Consider the following 20,170-nt stretch of genomic DNA (forward strand, 5'->3'; position numbering starts at 1 on the left):
GTCATTCTGAACCAAAAACTTGCTGCTGACACAGATTATTGTGTTTATTATTTGACAGATCTGAGAAAATTCACTCTTTCAGTAGAAGTATATATGAGAATGAGTGTTGCAATTCATCCTTTAAGTTATTCAAAAACTTAGTAATAAAGCATTACAAAAGCTAGGTTTGATTTTTAAGCCTCATGGGGTACAGTTGTGCTTCCCCATCCCACTCCTGTTTTCTAATTATCCAGCTTTTCTGAAATAAAGATCTCCTCAATTCCATTGCGCAAATTGATGTTACTTAAGAGAACACAAAAAATAGAGCTAAATGCAGTAATTTTTCTTGCAATTTAGTAGAAAAGTGAAATCTAATCTGGATGTTTCTTACTTATTATTATATTTAATTATCACCAAAGAAGAAAAAGATCCCAATAAATAGTCCTAAAAGTAAAAATTGTCCCTGACTGGAGGACTGAAGCAGGCCTTTGCTTCCTGGATTCAGATATGAGTGAGCTCCTCTCCACTTTCAGTTTAGAAGATAGGTACACAGCTATTCACACAGAACTGACTCTATTTTGCACATAATATCATCTCCATGTTTCACATGTCAAGTGAAAGCACTGGCAAGATTAGGTGAAGTGTGAAGTGGTTTTGTGGAGAGAAAAACCAAGATAGACTTTGGGTAACAATTTTTAATTTCAGTGCCAGAAAACCAGTCTAGAGTTCTCTTTGAAATTAGCTCACAATTTTCTTTCCAGTTTTATAAAAAATAATCTATGAAAAGTTATGACAAAGTTTGCTTGTAGATGCTAAATTATTCTCAATTTCCTGAATTCTGAACAGCTTTATTGTCAATGAATTCATACCACTGTCAGTCATTAAAAGCAAAACAACAAAAATTTCGCTCTCCAAATGTTTTTCAGACATAGTCTCAAATATGCTAAATACATTAGGAACAAGGCAGACATTATAAGACAAAAAATAACAGGTGATCATAAATTAATAAAATAACTATTCAAACTTACATAGAAAAATCTGTTTTCACTGTGCTTTTAAAAATGGAAATTTATTCTCATCACTAGGTGTGTTCTAAAACAGGAGAAAGAAGAAGCCCTGTTTCTCTTCATTCACTGTTAGCAAGAAATTTAAACAACAGAATGATTTACCTGCCTGTATTGAAGCAGTTTTTTCATGTCTGCTTGTTTCATAAGTCATCATTTAAATGAAACAAAAAATTAACTTGAATAATTATTTACCTTTTTCTGGAAGGGTACTGGCATTGCATATCTGTTCTTCACCATCACCAGCAGATGTTGCAGCTTTTATTTTAATTTTATAAGTAGCGTTGGAAAGCAGATTTCTAAAAGTATGCAGTGTATCATAAGATGACAAATTTGTAGAATTTCCTTCGAGTGCTATGATGTAATGTGTAATTACACCATTGGCTGAAGCAGGAGGGTCCCACTGCACCAGGATCGATTGCCAGCTCGTTGCAATACAATGAATGTTCTGTACAGCATCTGGCACTTAAAGGATACACAAGGACCAAAGATTAACTTACACACACAATTAAAATTGTAATCACAGAACAATATCACTAGAGAAGCAAACCCAGCATTCATAGCAAGAGTCAAACACTGCAGTGTCAAATTAATAAAGAAACACATTGAAAGAACAAAAATAGGACTTTGTCTTTATTAGACTGCTCATTTACAACTACTATGAATGCAACTGATGTTAGTACTTGAGACAGAGAAGGCCATCTGTCTGACTTCTTCCTAATAGTATGCTTCAGTTTTGTTTTCCCAACAAAATTTTGGCTCATATTTTCTCATTTTTTTTAAAATATACACAATATACCTACTCCATATACCTATTCCATATGCACAGCAACAACATCAACAGCAGAAGTTCCTTATTTATCTGTTTCCTTATTTATCTGTTAGTCTTATTTCTTTCAAGCGCTATATCACACTTGTCCGTACAGAAATCACTGGGCATGTTTCAGAGCTGTCATATCAATTCTTTTAATTTACTGTTCCCCATTTATTTGCTGGTTCCAGCAGAAGAATTTTTTTAAATGCTCATTAAAAAACTTAATGAAGGTAGAAAGATTATAATCATGTTGAAAATAGAGCAATTATTTATGAACAATTGGTTAAAGAGAACTGGAGAAAGTACTACAAGTATGGAATGTCAGTCATGAAATGAAACAACTGATGGATGACCATGGCTCTTGAGGAGGACCACCCTCAGCTGCAGGGGTCCAACAGCCAAACTGAACCAGCTCAGTGATGCTCCAGATTTCTGATGGTGTTGTAACTCTCTGGTACAATAAACAGCATAACTTCTTACGACCTGCTTTACAGGTTCTGGAAAGAATCTTTCACTTGAAGTGTGATCTTAGCAAACCTGTGGATCCCATCATATGGGATCTTTTTATTTTGGGGTCTGCTCCCTTTGCTAACCATGTAAAGGAACCTGGGAGCATGCTAACCCATGTTTGTCCCCTGGCACTGGCAGCACTTGCAGAGCCTGGGGGTTGCTCTGACCTGGCAAAGGAGCTACAGTTTTATACAACAGACAGTTTGACAAACCCATAGGCTCTCTTTAGTGAGTGTTAAGTATTTCATTTTTAGTGACTAGCTTCCTTCCTAAAATAAATTATAAAAAAGAAGTTAAAAAATTCTATTTGTCTAATATAATTTCCACTACATTTGCCAATCTTTTGTCCAGCTGCTTTTGATACTGCTAATGTTTCAGTTATTTCCACTGGGATCTGAAATACTGCTTTGATCTGCAAAGACTGATACCTATCTAATTTTCCTCCCTTTATCTTTGTTGCTATTAAAAGATTTATAGTAGCCATATAAGCCTCTCATTTCAGATGAGGACATTTTTAATTCTACACTTCCGAAATCAGACTTCAAACCCAGTCTACAATAGGAATGTGAATCAGTGCTACACAGGCAAGAGACAATGAGATAGTGTTAGGGTATGTTTTCTTTGCAGAGAAGAGGAAGACTTTTGTTCAACCATACAAGGAAAATAAATATAAATATGTTGAAAACTGTCAGAACTGCAGCTTAGAAAAAATAACATCTAACCTGATTCCCTTGTTGTAAATTGGACATCATTACTGAATTGATTGCCATTCCCAAGCTTGGTAAATGCAGAGACACTGATAAAATAGGGGCTGTATGGTTCCAATCCCACAAGGTTTGTCTCATGGTTTGAACCTGAAATGTTCTTAAGGAAGGAAATATTATTAGTACACAATCTCTAGAAACATTGTGGCCTTCACCTTGAACCTACTGAAATGGACAGGAGATTTACAGCCATAATTTTGCATCTTCCACTCTGAGTAGCTTTCAGTCAAATACTGAAAACTATTTCCAGCTTCACATCAATCCCTCTCACCTTTTACTTCTTTACTACACCATTGCAGTGGAAGAGGTCATGAGGTCATGGGTCATAGCCTCTACATAGATTATTGAAGAGTTAAAAAAAACCCCCACCACTCCCCCCCCAAAAAACCAAAAAAACCCCAAACAAACAAACAAAAAATAATATAAAAAAAATCCACCCAAAAAAATCCTAAAACCCACATCTCAATTCCTTGGGTCTGTTTTTCCCAGACCATGCAAGGCTTAATTGTTTAAATGCTGAGAAGACTGTAACAGCAGGGAAAGAGCTGAATTTCAGCAAAAAAAAAATCTGGTAAACATCTTGTGGGATCCAAGTTATAAGAGAACTATGGTACCTAAATACAGTATTCCTATATAAATTTCTTTCTCTGCCTTGCTGCCACCATCTAATTTCTTGAACATAAGACACTACAAAACATGAAGAAATGGAGGGCATAGATGACACATTCAAGTGCTTCAGCCAGTTTTCTGTATTCTAATTTATTTTGAGACTGGCTCAGATGGACAGATCTTTGGTGGTTTCGATGAATACCCAAAAAATGTATTTCCAAAAGATAGCTGGCTTTAGAATCCACAGTTCCTCTTTTGTATGTGCATTGTGGCCTTTCAAGCATTATGGAAGAACTGGGATGATGCCAGCACTTCCTTCCATGATGGGGAATAACAGCAGACCTCACTGCATCAATGTCTTTTCCTACAGCTTTTGCAAGCATTTCAGATGAACAAGGCTCGCTATATATAGTTTCTAAGCTTGAGATGCAATCCTGACCTCAGCTTGCTGCCTTTGCATTTCATGGAGCATTCTTGAGGCCACTCAAGCAATCAGATTTAAGCCTTGATCAAATTTTGTATTTCATCAAATTAGATTCAGAGAATGGTTTGGGTTGGAAGGAACCTTAAAGACCACTCAGTTCCAACCCCCATACTGTGAGCAGGGAATCTTCCATCTCAGAGCTGCAGCCAACCTGGCCCTGAACATTTATACAGCACCTATTGCAGTTACAATTTACTCAGTCCTTATTCAGCTTTTTTTTTTTTTTTTTTTTTTTTTTTTTTTTTTTTAAATGAAGACTCAAACTCTGAACATTTTTTACTATTTTTTAAGATGACTAGGAATTGCTGCCTTTTTTGAATCTTGAAAGTCCATGGGTACTAAATAATTAAACAAAGGTAGTCACAAAGCAAGTATCTTCTGTCATTTTCTAACATCAAGCTTACACTAAAATACAAACTAAGATTAATAAATCTCACTGTTAATGAACCATTAGAAACTCAAAGCACATTAAAAACTAACAAATTTTCCTGTTTAATTTGAAAAAATTGGATTACAGGTATGGTGAGAAGGAAAATAAACTGTCTTAGCAAATAGGAACTTTTAGGAACATCTTAATTCTAGGAGCACAGCAGACATTAAAAATATTTGGCATTTTAAAAGATTATACACTCTTAATTATAAACATACCCAAAAAAATAGTTTTTCACTGTTGTTTTGATAAATCTTAAAATTATATCTCACAATAACACCATTTGACTGGGGACTTGGATCCCATTTTAGCCACACAGAATCTGCAGTGTAGTTGATAATGGTCAAATTCTGGGGTGGAGCTAATGGCACTGCAAAAGAGAAATCCCATTGAGTTCCAAATCACAAATAATCCAAACAAAGCATTACACTTTGGACATGCAGGAGAACATAGGTGCTTTTGTTAACATTTGCATCTGAACTCAATCTACCAGTACTTCATTGCTATTTCAATCTTTTTCTTTCTCTTTGACATGAAATGAATTCCATTAATCCAGAATACATGTTTAGACAGCAAAGGATCTTCTTAGAGATCTAACAAATCTATTAATCACTTAGACATCCCTACTGTCAGAACTAAGACATTTAACAGAAGTCATATTACATATATAACTGGAATGCGATATATTTTGCTTCTTACACCATATATGGAGCCAAGTCATCATATATTTAAAAGATGTGTAATTTACCATGCAGGGGAGAGGAGGTCCATGTAAAAGAGAACTGTGTGAATGTGTAAGAAATATTTCCATGTTTTATCATTTTTCAATTACACGGCTGGAGGAAGAGAAAGGTACTGTTGCTTGCTTCAAAATCACTGACACTTTGCAAACCATAACACATTCCAAAGGCAAAAGATATTTCTTCATGGAGTTATTTTTGTAATCCTATGCAGAATGTGACCTCCTCTGGCACATTGTGGCATGAGGAGGAGCACTCAAGAAACACTTGCCTTGCAAATGTTTCCTTCTTCTGAAAGCTCTTCACTCACAGATTAATGGAAAATAAATCATTCATATCAACAGGTCTGATGATCAGATCTAAGATGCAGTAGCATAGGGTAATTTTTTGAAGTTGGTTACACCTGAATTTGCTCACCTGATTCATCTGTGTAGAACTGAAGCACAGCAGATGGACCACATCCTTTTATTGTTCTGGCAGCTACATAAATGTTGTACAATGTGAATGGCAGAAGGTCTTCCAAAATTATAAAATTATTTGTGGTAGAGAATGAGTTATTCCTTTCTGGCCCAAATAGATTTAAATCATAAAGTATTATAATACCATTTGGCTTAACAGGAGGGTCCCATGAAAGCATAACTGAGGTAGTTGAGAGATTTGAAAATGTTTTGATTACAGGCGCTGATTCTGGGACTATATGAAGAAATAAGAAAGAGAAAAACAAGGATAATCTCAGAAAAATATGAGTCACAATGAAGAATTCTATTTCATGGTTTTTGAAATGTGCAGCAGTTGTTGGTGTCACTGTATAACAAAAACATTCAAGTGAAACAAGAAAAATAAACACTTTTTTTTCTTTTAGAAAGTTATTTGGGTTTTTTTATGCATTTCCTTAGGAATTAATAAAATATCTTAATCTTACCATCTTCATCAGTTTTTATATGAAGACTTAGAGCGTGCTGTTCAGAAGATCCTTTATCGGTGGCTGGTATGATTGTCAGAAGGTAATCAGTATATTTCTCCAGATCATCAAAAAATATGCTTGTGTTGTAAGTAAGGAAAGATAATATCTTACTGGTTCCCAGTTGCATTGAACTTAGAGAAACATGAAAGAAGACTAAGCCATTTGGCTGGGATGGTGGAAGCCAGCTTACATTTACAGAAGATGAGGAAATGTTTTGATAGACCAGATTTTCAACAAAACCTTCTGGGACTATGAGAGATAATAAGCAAAAAATTAAATGCATGGATTACAGTAATAAAACATCCACACCCTAACCAGAAATAATTGTCCAAAATGTAATTAGACTGAAAATGTCAGTTGTAATATTTTTACAACTTTTAAAAATATTTTATGTTTCAATATCAAATGCAAAATAGTTGAAGGCAAATATGAATAATCATTTCTGTTAAATTTGTTTAGGAAAAGAGTCTTAATGATACCTTAAGACAATAATTTTATTGCTTGTATCCACAGAGGCTTGTACTCTATGTTCTTAGTACTTCAAAGACTCAGATCAAAATGCCTTCCTTGCAAAGATAAATATCACAGCATTGAAAACCACAGTTAATAGTATTTTTTTAACTTTGCCATCATAACAGTAAAATAATTTCTAAGTTAGAGAATATTTAATAAATATTTAATAAAAGCAATGATATGAGCACTAAAAAAGTTATTAACTTACTATCCTGATCTGTATACACCTCTATTTTTTCACTGGTTTTGTTTCCATCTCCAAATGCTGTGTTTGCAGTTAACCACAAAGTATAATGGCTGTATTTTGCCAAGTCATCCAGCACTACAAATGGAGACACACTGACGTTGCTGTCATTACCATAACTTGTGAAATTCTATAGATAGAAAAAAAGAGAAAATGTTACCACTTAAAAATATTTATTTGTTGATTTCTCTGTCTAGTTACCCATTTAGCCATCACCACCACCAGCAGATATGATTCACCTTAGTACTCAGAAGACATAAACCTATGCTTTGACTCTTAATGAGTACTGAGTTTTTCTGAAATACTTGATTGTATGTCTACTGTTACTCCTTGTAAGTACCACAGAGTACATAAATGGCTTGCTCTGATGTTTGTAATTGTTGAATGCCAATTAAGAGATTAAAACTGTAATATTGTATTGTGTTTATCCATATTTCATCAAAAAAGCAACATCTTCTACTTGCTCATAGATTACATGAATCACATATGCCTTGGCTGATCATTGTCAATCAAATCAAAGGACTTCTCTCTCTTTAATCTATTTTTATGAGAGTAGATTTTCAACTTAAAACTTTCAGTGGCAGAGATCTCACTGCATCACTTGATAAGCTGTTCCTTTTGCTAGTTGTCCCTTGCAATAACACCATGCCACCATCTCTAAGGCAATGTCTATAGTGAGTGGACAATGTTAAACTGAAGGTATCAACAGAACTATTTTCCTTTGTGCAGTTACTTGATAATGAAAGGATAGCAGCAGAATCTAGTCCCACTGTCTTTTGAACTATATAAAAAAAGTAATTAAAACTGTGACTACAGCAATAAGTTAGTCCTTCAGATCAGCACCTCTAAGGAGGCTGTTCCTGTTTAGAATCAACCATTTTGGAAGATGAAAAGAAAAAATATAAAGCATATTATTTATGTATGTTCAGCTGTACCACATAAGTGAATGTGTTGCATCATCCAAACTTTACAGGAACCTGACTTAGATGATCCAACACAGTTTGGTTCATGGTTTGTAAATTGTTGAAATGTTATTTGGCCCATAAGTATATTCAGCTCAAGCACTGGGTAGGAAGTCAAATCTTCGCTGCTGATTCAAAGAGCCAGTAGCATTTCCCTCTGGCACCCACATTGTCCCATTGAGCAGATGGCATGGACAGCATTCTCAGAACAATAGAAGTTCTAATTTTTCTACATAGCAATATTTTCAGGGTGAGCTGTGTTTTGCCCAACCCCCTGATGAATTCCAGATATTTGGCCTGCCCCCTATTCTTGGTGTTAGATCAAATCCACACATTCCACTTCTTTAAAATCCAAGTTAGTTTTCAAGTAAACGTTTTTCTGAAAAAGAGAGGCTATGAGAGCAAACTCACTAAAGCAGGAGAAAGGCAACAGAAATATTTGGATATTAAAATTTAGAAATGCCACATACAAGCACAAGCATGCTAAAACTGCATACTGAAAAACTGATTATATTTCTCATGAGGAAAGTTCCTACTGAAGTCACTGTGATATGCTCTATCATACACTTGAATCAGTACTGTGCAAACTGATAGTTCAGTATGCAATCCTGATGTCTGTCACCAATACATATCAATTTATATATCTAATACAACACTTCAACTTTTTGCATGGGCAAGATATTTTATTTTTGCAGAAAATAGGTGTCACTCTCATTTATTTTCCTGAGATTTTTATACCTGTATCTGAAGACCTAGTTTTGCCTGCAGTCACTAGTACTGACATAACATAAGTAAACAGTTTGTTTGGCAATGAAAACTTAAGCCTTTATTTTGAATGCAGAGCAGAAGCTGCACAAATTTTAAGTATAATTTTTTCATATCCACTCTTATTAACTGACTATAATCACACTGTTAGTTTTGCCCAATAGATTAGTTTAAGTCAACATCAACAAAAAAAAAATCACCTTAATATATTACTTTCTTCTAGAAGTAGTTTGGATTTCATACTAGCTTCATATTTAACTGAAAAAAGGCTGCAAAGCTTTGTGTTACATTTGGTAAGTTAAAACACAGGAAAGAGTTGATCAAATTCTAACGTATTTAATTAATTTTTCTGATACCCAAGCAGGGTATGACAGAAAATGTCATCTGGCCCAGAAGAAGCATTCTAATACCCTCTTGTTGTTACTATTACTATTATTATTATTGCTAGCAATAATTAGTAATTTATAACAACATCCAGTAACCATAATTTTTTTCAAATAAGACCTTAAATAATTACATGAGTTTTCAAGGTAAAAATATCAAGGCTACCACATCAAGTTTTGAGCCTAGATTTAAAGGGAGCTTATTGGTATGAACAGCTAAAAGTTCAACTCTTCGTTTAAAAAGACCTTTACAATTTAGCCAGCTGTTTGGCAGTTAAGGACTCAGTGAAGCAAAGTGAGTATTAACAGGGTCAACAAAAACTATTTTAAGAGGTAGTTTCTTTACTAGGAACTAGTACGATGAGGAGCCCAAGGAGTGGAGATATCTCAAAGTACTGACACGACAAATATTAGGAAAAGAAAAAGAACACATAATTAAGAGTAACAGTGAACAGGAAGAACTGTGTGGGTACAAACTGAGAAAAGATGAAACTTGTACTAATTGTACCCTGGGGATAGAACACTATAGGAAGTTTTACAATTAACTGTGGTTGCAGATGAAAGCAAACAGCTTAGGATCTTTGGCTGTAGCTGAAGAAATTCTTCCTTCTATCCCTTTCTTCATCCATACATGAAAGAAGTTTTGACATAGCAAAGTATCAGATTATTAAAAGCAGCTAAGTGTAAGCAATACACTCAAGCCCTGAAAGTGTCAGCAGAAACTAGTATCTTCCTCAGTTCAGGAAGTGGCAGATATTTCCAGTGGCATAAAGCTGTAATTAGCTATATGTGGAAAACATGGTGATGCTCTTCTTCACCGTCAGCCTTCTACCCCTGTTCTGTTTTCTTCTTTAGGTTCATTGTATTGCATTCTTGTTTTGAGTCAGAGGATCACATACCTGACTCTGGGAATCAGGTGAGAATGGTGACACTGTGAAGGCTAATCCAAACCATCCTTTAAGGAGCATAACATTGACTGTTCCAGTGGAAACCTAAGTGAAGTTATTTCCTTTTTGTCTGCTGTATCATTCTGAGACCACCTTTTATAAAATTTGCAGTGTATTGTAAGGAAGTTCCCTTTTTTATCCCTACTTTAGTCATACTGGTGAAATGTTTGATTGTTAAGTAATATAGCACATATTTTGCATCCCTTGTCTGGATCCCAAGGTAAATTTCACTCTGAACTGTATCCAGTCATATTCATTCTGCTTGGCTTGAGGGATGGTTTGGGGCTGGCTATTCAGTAGCTAGAAGGTTCATAGGCATTTTTTCAGTTGTTGCCCTGGTTCCCCTGTCTGGTTTGTCAGAGCAGAACTGTTTTCATCTGTACTGGGGAAATCTATTGAATCATGTATTTCTGTTTGTAATTAGCACTTTTCCCACTCTCTTGCTAATCAAAACACAAGTATATAGAGATTGAATAACAGAGTTCATTCAAGCCAATGATATCTATCATAGATTGATACTTAGCCATGAGGCAAATACTTCTATAGAGTCTTTGATTTATTTCCTTGATAGGACAGAGAATATGGGCAGTATGATTGCTTCAACACCAGGCAAGACATCGTGGAGCATAACTTGCAAAGCTGCTATTGCAAACAGTGAAAGCTTGAACTGTAGATGCTCAGCAGTGTCACAGAGAAGTGATGGGAAGAAGAGGTACAGTATCATGTCATCTGTGAAGGAAGTACTCTTTGTCAGCTTACATGTCATGTATTTACTGTACTGAGACAGGGTATATACACCAAGTAGCATTTTCCCTAGACCTACAAAAAAAGAAGATTAAAGACAAAGCTGAACTGGAACCTAGGCTACTGCAGGTGATGGTTTCTTCTAGTTGGCTACCAGTCATTCCTCCTTCTCTGACACATTTTCTTTTACAACTGTCAGCATCCCCATAGAAACAGCCCACTCATCTACCAAAATCCTTAAATCTAATCTCCATCACTAAATATTTCCTTCTGCTATTCTGGCCTTGAACCTCAGGTCTGAGCATCCCAGGCTTTCTGACTGGACAGCTGCAGTGTTATTTTTCATGTAGACTGGTAAAGCGAAGAAACTGTACATTATTTTTCTGACTGATGAAGGTACATAAATTTTCCCTTTTTGATGGAAAATTCAAGTTTCTGCATCATGCCAAGGAGTAAACTGTATGTATCTTTTATATCAGGTCCTTTTTTATATTTGGGCTTTTTTTTCCCTAAACAAAATGCTTCACTCTACAGCTACTAACTTCCTAGTTTTAACATATTAATAGTCAGTGGTTTATATTAATTAGGTTTTAATATGCCTGAGCATTTTGAGAATGTGTGAGAAGTGAGAAATTGAGACAATAGAATAGCACCAGTTTTAGTATGGCTTTTGTATCTATTTTAGATTATGAGAGCATTGGGAGATGTTAATTTGCTTGATATTCTTCAGCAGAGGTGTTTATTCAGGCATCTAGAAGATATGCTTTAAGACTTGGACCTCTGGCATTATGTCCTGACAAAGAAGCAGAGGAAAAACTGATAGAGAATGGTTGCCCACAAGGTGAAAATGTGAAATGTGGAAAGATGACCCACTTTTTCAATTCTCCTGTATAATTTCTTAAACTGAAACTACAGTTTGGTTCAACATAAGCAGAATGGTGACCTCGATGCAGAGTATTTCAACTGAGAATTCTTTCTTTCCAAATGTGTGCAATACAAAACTTAGCAACAGACCCTGCAATTACATGGTTATACTTCTAAGTTACAGATAGTTGTAAGCTACATGTATGCATATTCATACAGCTTAAAATGGTCTGCATATATCAAACACTAAACACACACATACACACACACACACACACACACACACACACACACGTATATATATATATAGTCACATGCATTTCTCTTTTGTAAAAAGAGTAATATAAAATATCTGACAGAAATTATTTGGCTTTTTTTGCCTGCTTGAAATCTGTTTTGCATCCACAGGAATTCCAAGGTACAGGTTGGGACTGTGGTGTAGATATGGTAGTTGCCATGCTAAACAGTGAGCAGAGAGGATGTAAAGGGCAGAAGGAGTTAAAGGGAGCAGACAGATTAAGATTTGACCATGGTTCAAGAGATTAATGTTCATATCCCATGGGTAGTAAGAGACAGATGTAACAGCAGCTGAAACCTATCTTCTGATGGCAGAGGGATGGGATAAAAATCAAAGTCAAAAAGATGACAATGGTAGTTTCTACCCACAAAGGTAGAACTACTGTCAGCACTTTTCTCCTGACAGTGCATAATATGCAAAAGCAGCATGAATTTCCACTTGCGCCACCATCCTTTCCAGGCCTAACTACATCACACGATAATAAAACTGGACCCTCACCTTGCTGGGCCAATGCTACTGTGCTCCATCTTCCCTATCTTCATACTTTATTTCCAAAATCCTGGGCACATCTTGGGAGTGGGGGTTATCTCTCTCTCAGTGTGTCACCTTTGCCTTACGCATTCATCTCAGAGTTGCACCTTCCTAAAGGCAGGAATATTCCAAGTCCATAGTCCTCTAAAATTGCCTGAGATGTCCTTCACAGGATGGGCTAGTTCAAGTGATGCACTGATGTAAAGGTTTGTCCAGAGATTTAAGAAAAAAGCTGTTGCTGTAGCAGTGTGTGCAAACAGGGTCTACGTTTTGAACTCTAGCCCTGATTTCAGTCTCATTAGAATGTGAATTCATGGCACAGTCCTGCTTGCACCTGAAACTATGCAGAGCTCAGCAACTACATACCTTCATAGAAGTCAGAGAAGTGTATGCACTGAAGTATGTCAGCAATTATTTGCTCACGGTTATTTGTAACTTTTGTGAATACTTTTTCTAATTATTCTCAAAAACGTGCCTACCTCACCCTAGACATATCTTCATCATAAATTTATGCAATTAGGGTTATTTTACACACATAATTTTCTAAATGAATTTAGAAAATCATATACACACACACATATGTATATATATAGATATAGATAGATATAGATAGATATAGATATAGATATATAGATATAGATATAGATATAGATATAGATATAGATATAGATATACATATACATATACATATACATATGTGTGTGTATATACACATATATATATGTACTCACATGTAAATATAAACCTTGCATAATGGAATAGTACACAAAATCCATTGGCTTTAATGCATATGATATGAATGCTCAGTGAGCTGCACAATGTAACATATATGATTACAAGATGTGTTTCTGTCTTTGTAAGTTTAAAAACGATGTCATAATAAAGGAAGTATGAAAAACCAATTTATTGATTATGATAAAACTGATTTAATCTTCAAGTAATTATTAGAACATTTAATTGACCTCTATAAAAGAATGTAAAAAAACCTTACCTGTATGAATATTCCTGAATTGTTTTTGAAATAAACTGAGTAGTAGAGTATATTTCCATTAGGCTTTTGAGGAGGAGACCAGAAGAGCATTATTGATGTGGAAGTAAGGTTTCTGTATGTAACATCTTTTGGTGGATCACTTGGTGCTGTAAAAAGGTAAAGTTTTAGCCTTCCTAAAGCTTTTGTACCTCAATGTTTTATACACTTTTGTGCCTAAGGAACATCCACTATAGTAGATTTTGCAACATCCTATGGTAAATTAAATGCATTTCTAATTATGGTATAGGAACTGCTTCACAAAATAATGAAATAAAACTGTACATGTAAAAATGAATTTTTAAAACGCTTTTTCAACTATATTTGTATTTAGCTGCATTTGTAAACAGCTAGAGTGTTCTTACAGAATTGGTTCTGTACTTACTGCTTTGTGCACATAGAAAACCTGATTTGCAGACATGGAAGTTGACTGAGTTAGCTGTCTATACTCCAAATACAGTTAGTAGGGGAAAAAAAATATTTGTTTCACAAAACCTAAATTTAAAGCCTTCTTCTCTCTGATTATAAACAGAATTTAGGCTCCCAACTCATGTAGGTAAACCAGATACTTAATCTTGGACAGTATGATAATTTCTCTTTTTCCTTCTTTTCTCAGCCTATTAAATGTGCAGGAAGACCTCTGTAAGGCTTCTTCCATTAGTCTCTCCTCCTATTTTACAAGGAATAGCAACATTTGGTTCTTCTCAGTAACACAGTGATGTAGGAAAAGTAAATTCAATTCCTTCAGTCAACTTAGGAGAATTTAAATCCATATTTCTCACCATCCAAGAAAGTGCTCTACTGAACATGCAGTAGAGGGCTGAACACTGTGATTTATGCATCTCTCTTGCTTTGTGCTGCTCTAGTTCGTGTAAAATATTAACTGGAGGGGGGAACCCCAGGACCAGATCCTTAAAGTGTGTCCCTATAGAGTTAATTCATATTTCCATACCAGCTTCAGTAGCAACTGTGAATATCTACAGCCTGATGATGTAGACAGACTTTGGAGGAATGGCTCAGATGGATGCTAATCCTGCCAGTGGTTGTGCATTGGGGAATTGTTTATATCTATGCACAATGATTCTGAAGTATGCCTGCATACTTTCTATTTTGGAACAGATTACAGCAATATGATTGATGGAAAGCCAGGAAAAAAAATTAAACTCAAGAACTTTCAAGGCACAGTATATAGTATGATCATATAAAAGTCACTTTCCGTGTTGGAAGTATAAAATAATTCAAATAGAATAAACAAACTTACAAAGTTCATTTTCAAATTAGAAATATTTCAGACTTGAGAGGGATACTCTAAGTATTTTCCCTATCAGAAGTTGTGTCACAGATGCTTAAAATAAGGGTCTATTAAAATATATTACAAAAATCATTTAATTTGTTTCAAACTTTAGAATTAAATTATTTGGATCTTATATGTCCTGAAGAGAAATTACAATTTTTTTCTCAGTAAATTCATAGAAATACCTATCATAATTTTATAGAACCATAGATACAGGTATACACAAAGAGAGAGCCACACAGACAGGTAGAATGTCTATTCTTTAAAAGTCAAATGTCACTTCTACTTCAGTGGCTTTATTAACTCAAATGAGACTGACGGAATTTTAAGGCTGAATGACAATAAGGGTTCATCGTGTATATAAGCTTACCTCCTTCAGAAGTTCTGAATGTTATGGTATCACTTTTTATGTTCCCATCTCCAAACCTTGTACTTGCTGTTAGGTAAGCACTATACTCAGAGTTATATTCTAGGTCAGTGAATTCCAGTGATGTTTCTGTTACATTTACACTCCTCTTTGACATTTTATTCCTAAAAAAAAAGTATTTTATTTATTATACACCCACACCATTTCTCTTTATATATATAATTATGGCATATGTTGCAAAAATGAAAAGTGCAATATTGTGTTAAATACAAGTAGTTTAGGTTTTTAAAAGAGGCTAGGATAACTTCTTGTCTTTTACAGTGAAGAGCTAACTTTTTTACTGTGGCATTGCAGTAGGGTTCTTCATTTTGTTTCTTAAAAAACAAATAACACCCCAAAACCCCACAGAAATATGTTTGCAAATTACATCAACAAAGACAATAGTTATATGAAATCTTAAGGAGACGTATTTCTATTTATTAACTTCTTTCAAATGGTTATGTGGTACCCTTGGGAAGGACACAGTAGGACATAACTAAACTGTCTCCCTGGACAGGAATAGCGAAATATAAAAAGATTATAGCTGGGAGCATGCCCTACTGTGACTCTGTGAAATTGGTCAGAAGGCTGAAGTTATAAATGGAATAATAGAAGATGATATGGAACAGGAATTAGCTGGTGCTGAGTTAATTCTGGTGGAATGTAGCAGAGGATCAGAATGGAACTCGAGTCAGGTCAAAACCCGCCTAGAAAGACTGTAAGATGTAACATTAATAAAACACTGGTATTAGCATAGGTATGAAATGATTATCAGAAAGTAAAATAAGGTACAGAAATAACTAACTTGAATTCAAAAAGTCTTATACTTCTTGCAAAGTTAACATAATCTTTGAAGAAAAAAAAATCAGGAAAATAAAAAAACTAACATTCCATCCCTTCAAAGATTTTTTTTTGTGAGTAGGTGTCCTGTGTCTCTAATAGGATTTCATACAGAGATGATAATTTGATAAGTAAAACCAAATATCTTGCCCCAGGAGTCACCGTTAATCTTCACAAATGATAATGGGTTCTAATACTAAAAAAAGGAAAAAAGTATTAAAATTACTATATTTTCATCTTTTGATGAAAATTATCAAAGTTACTAGATTTTCATCTTTTGATAGCTGAATGACTGTCCCATTAGCAAAGATCACCATCTAATATATCTGAAATTAACAAACAACTGGAATGAGAAAATGCATGAGAATGAAAAAAAAAACCTCTCTAACCCTCAGATTTTGAGTGGAATGTCACTTGACATGGGAAACACTCTTGGTAACACAGAAAGTTAGCATTTACATTTTTCCCAAACTTTTGACATTTTTAATAGTCAGTAAAATTTACAAGAGATTGCAGCTGCAGTTATCGAACTCTATACAAAGATATTTTTTCCTGGATCTTTGCCCAAGGTATTCTTAGTATGGAAATACGTATCTGGTTATAATTTAAGTAAGAAGAAAATCCACAGCTTAGTGTTGCTTTCTAAGCAACTGAGTAACTCTGAGTAACTGCATTCTTACATCTGAGCTGCCAAAAAACATTTCCACAACCAGGCACAGAGAGAAGAACAAAAGCTTGAGGTATTTCAAGACAAGTCGATTTTCTGTTTAGAAATAACAGAAATTGCAATAAAAATAAGAAAACACTGATCAAAGTGAGTGCAGCCTTCAAAGACAGTGTGAAAGTACCTAGAAGAATAAGTTAGGCCAAGAAGTTTTACTGAAGAAAAATAATATAAGGTTTTCAATCACATTGCAGAAGACACAGATTCTAAGAGATTGCATAATTCCACTTGACAAAGACAGGTGCTATGGTACCATATTTTCTCAAAAATCTGTACCTCAAAATAGACCTAGTCAAGACGTATCTCACTAAAAATTTGCAGAAAAGGATAATGCCAAAAAAGAATAGCTACATAAAAGTTCAGCAATTTTGTTAATTGCACCTTTAATATGCTAACATTACGTTTAGGGAGTATGAGTTTTTAGGCTCAAGGAAGGAAGTTGCTTTACTACCTGCTAGCATTTAAAACCACCTTGTCCTCTGACAAATTCCATGAAATATAACTAAAAACATTGCAAATACCACCTTTTCTATTCTATTTATTGTGGATTCTTGTTCCAAACCAGCTAAAGAAAGGTTACCAAATTCTCTAACTGTTGCAAAATATTTAAGTGAAGTGAAGGAACATTTATTTAACAACTGTAATAACCTTCCTCTTTCTGCTTTATTAAGAAGCACTGGGATTAACTATCTCCTCCAAAATATATTGAATACCTCCCAAGAGCAGCAACTATATGGCACTACAATTTGCCTTGTCAAATCTCCCCCTGCAAATGGATTTGATGAAACTGTATAGAAAACTCTTTTAAATACTTAAAATTACCCTCCTTCCTCCACACCCCTCCCTCCCCACCAAGGAAGGAGTGAAGTTATGACCCCTTTGAAGGCAAAGGGAGTTTTTCTCTGATGTCCTTGCCTTAACATGATACCTAAAGCCTCTCTAAATTTAGGTATGGCACAGTAAGGACAGACAAGACAGGACAAAAAGAATGTGGGGCAAGGCTTACAGCAAGAAGTTGTGTAGTTTCTTAATTGCAATATTTAGAAAGATGGATCATGTAAGAGTTTTTTTTAAAAATAATTCTGGCTGAAACTTTTCTCACAGTAACAAAAGCAGTAAGTTATAAAGGAATATAAGGATGAAAAGTTGCATAACCTCCAGTCTTGAACACAGCATGCATCAAAACCCCTATCATGCAGTATGCATCATAGCCCTTATCATGAAGTAACTCTTCCCTAGGTTGAGGACAGTCGTATTTTAAAGAGCAACAGACATTCCCAGTAGAGTAGAACTAAAAAGAGAAGATAAATTCAACTTTTCTAGAAAGAAGAGCTTGCTCCTCTTCACTTCATCATCAATTAACTAGAAATTATAATTAGAAAAAAAAAAGCAGTAGTGACCGAGGCCAAACCCTACCCCCAAAATGTCAAATAATAATAAAATAATGTAAGCTCAAAGTAGTATGCCCATAAAAACTGAGGATTTTCACGTCTGGTTCACATCCTATAACATGCACTTTAGTATTTGCTTCCTACACCTTAGTAGTGGCAATAAAATGGCAAAGTATAAATGCAGTATATTAAAAGTGATCAATAAAAAATGTTTTCATTCCCAGTAGAAGTTACAGGTCTTTGAAGAGATGCCCATCACTAGACCAAACTACATTTTGCAAGGAATAGGACAGAAGCTGTAAGTTTTAAAGTAACAAAACTCCTTTGTAAAGGTGAAAAAATATCACCGGAGGATGTCAGGGGAAAAAAAATTTAAAAGCTTAGATAGAAAAAACTAGAACACAATAAACAAAAAGTATCTGTTAAAAATACCTGTGTGCTATGAATGTAATAAATACAAAATATAACAGTGGACATAATTGATAGCACATACAAAAACTCTGAATATGGCTTTTACACACTGTCTTTAAGAGGAGGCAATAGTTCTCTATTTTAAGCCTATTTCAAATCTCCTTGACAATTCTGCATGGGTTTGTGCCCTGCCTTGCAGCAGGCCTAATCGGCATATAATGAAAATAGGCACCATGCTCTAGTTTAAATCTGAATTGACTTACCATAGCATAACCTTTGGAAAAATTGTTGAAAATGCTTACAAAATGTTGAAATTGTTTCTCCAGTTTTTGGCTACCCTGAATTTGCATATAAAAAAAACTCCAGTATCTTAAGTGCTGGATGAATATTTGTTCTCCCAAAACATGTAATCAAAACCTAACATTCCTGATAGGTTACAGATTAACATTTATCCTCAGAAGTACTTCCAGCAAAATCTTACCAGACGTAAACTGTGTAATAGAGGATAATTCCATTTGGCTCCAGCGGAGGTTTCCATGACAACTTCACAGTGACACCCAACAACTGTTTTACAGAGAGGGCTTGTGGAGGAGAACTTGGAGCTATAAAATGAGAGAACAGGACACAACATCTTGTTAAACAGCTAAGATTGGTGGGATACACAGCATCCTTAAATAGGCTTTGAATTATCTGTGGTAGAAAGTTAACCTTGTACCACACTGGTAGAGTATGCATCAGCTAATGTTAAGAGACAGCTTCTTTTCCTTTTTCTGACAGATGATAAAAGAAGATTTTGCATGGTGGTGTTAGAACATCTGTTTCTGTGATTCAATGGAAAAAGTACTTCATGAGAAAACAGAGCAATGGCTAGGTCACAGCGATTCACCTACTGCCCAAGTACATTGCTGTAACTTTTTTTCCCTTCTAATAAAAGCAAGAACTTTATAGATATGAACACATGTAAAATACAGCATAATAGTTCCCCTGAGGAAAAAAAGGTACTGTAAAGAATTATACAAAGTGCCAAAAGGTGGAAAAGTGAATAAGCATGCCACTGAGAGATGATAAAATTGTGGGATACTAGACAGCGATAAAATCTATTCCCTCTGTCAAATAAGGACCACGTTCGTACATTTAACAAGTCACGAGGGCAAAAGAAAAGATAGACATTCATTGACATCCTTAAAATTAATTTTAAGATGATCCCTAGATGACACCGTATCCCCACTCTGTAGGGAACCATTGTAAATAAATGAAAATGTTAGACCACGTTTGATTTTGTTCTATGGTTCTTATTAATTTTACTGAGGAAAAATAACTAATGTATGCATAAATGATACTGCTTTATTATCAGCATGTTACTGAGAAATGAATCTTTAGCTGCATGTTGATTCATGGACCTATGTATCACTATGAAGTAATATTAGAATTACATTTGTTTTTCTCAAATTAAACCAAAGAGCATCAT

At 34.9% G+C, this 20,170-nt stretch overlaps 1 protein-coding gene across 8 annotated transcripts in view; it reads right to left on the reverse strand.

Moving 5' to 3' along the window:
* The window catches only part of PTPRQ (protein tyrosine phosphatase receptor type Q), a 124,611-nt gene that overhangs the window by 59,063 nt on the left and 45,378 nt on the right, over positions 1 to 20,170 (reverse strand). For all 8 annotated transcript variants that reach the window (XM_083859427.1, XM_083859429.1, XM_083859426.1 and 5 more), the window contains 9 exons: positions 19,184 to 19,304; positions 15,301 to 15,461; positions 13,601 to 13,746; positions 7,080 to 7,245; positions 6,317 to 6,607; positions 5,812 to 6,087; positions 4,873 to 5,024; positions 3,090 to 3,231; positions 1,239 to 1,508 (listed from right to left, as the gene is read on the reverse strand). In XM_083859427.1, the coding sequence (XP_083715553.1) occupies positions 1,239 to 1,508; positions 3,090 to 3,231; positions 4,873 to 5,024; positions 5,812 to 6,087; positions 6,317 to 6,607; positions 7,080 to 7,245; positions 13,601 to 13,746; positions 15,301 to 15,461; positions 19,184 to 19,304 (1,725 nt within the window). The remainder of the gene's footprint in view (positions 1 to 1,238; positions 1,509 to 3,089; positions 3,232 to 4,872; positions 5,025 to 5,811; positions 6,088 to 6,316; positions 6,608 to 7,079; positions 7,246 to 13,600; positions 13,747 to 15,300; positions 15,462 to 19,183; positions 19,305 to 20,170) is intronic.

The sequence above is a fragment of the Zosterops lateralis genome, assembly GCF_965231275.1.
Source record: "Zosterops lateralis genome assembly, chromosome: 4".
Classification (NCBI taxonomy): Eukaryota; Metazoa; Chordata; class Aves; order Passeriformes; family Zosteropidae; genus Zosterops; species Zosterops lateralis.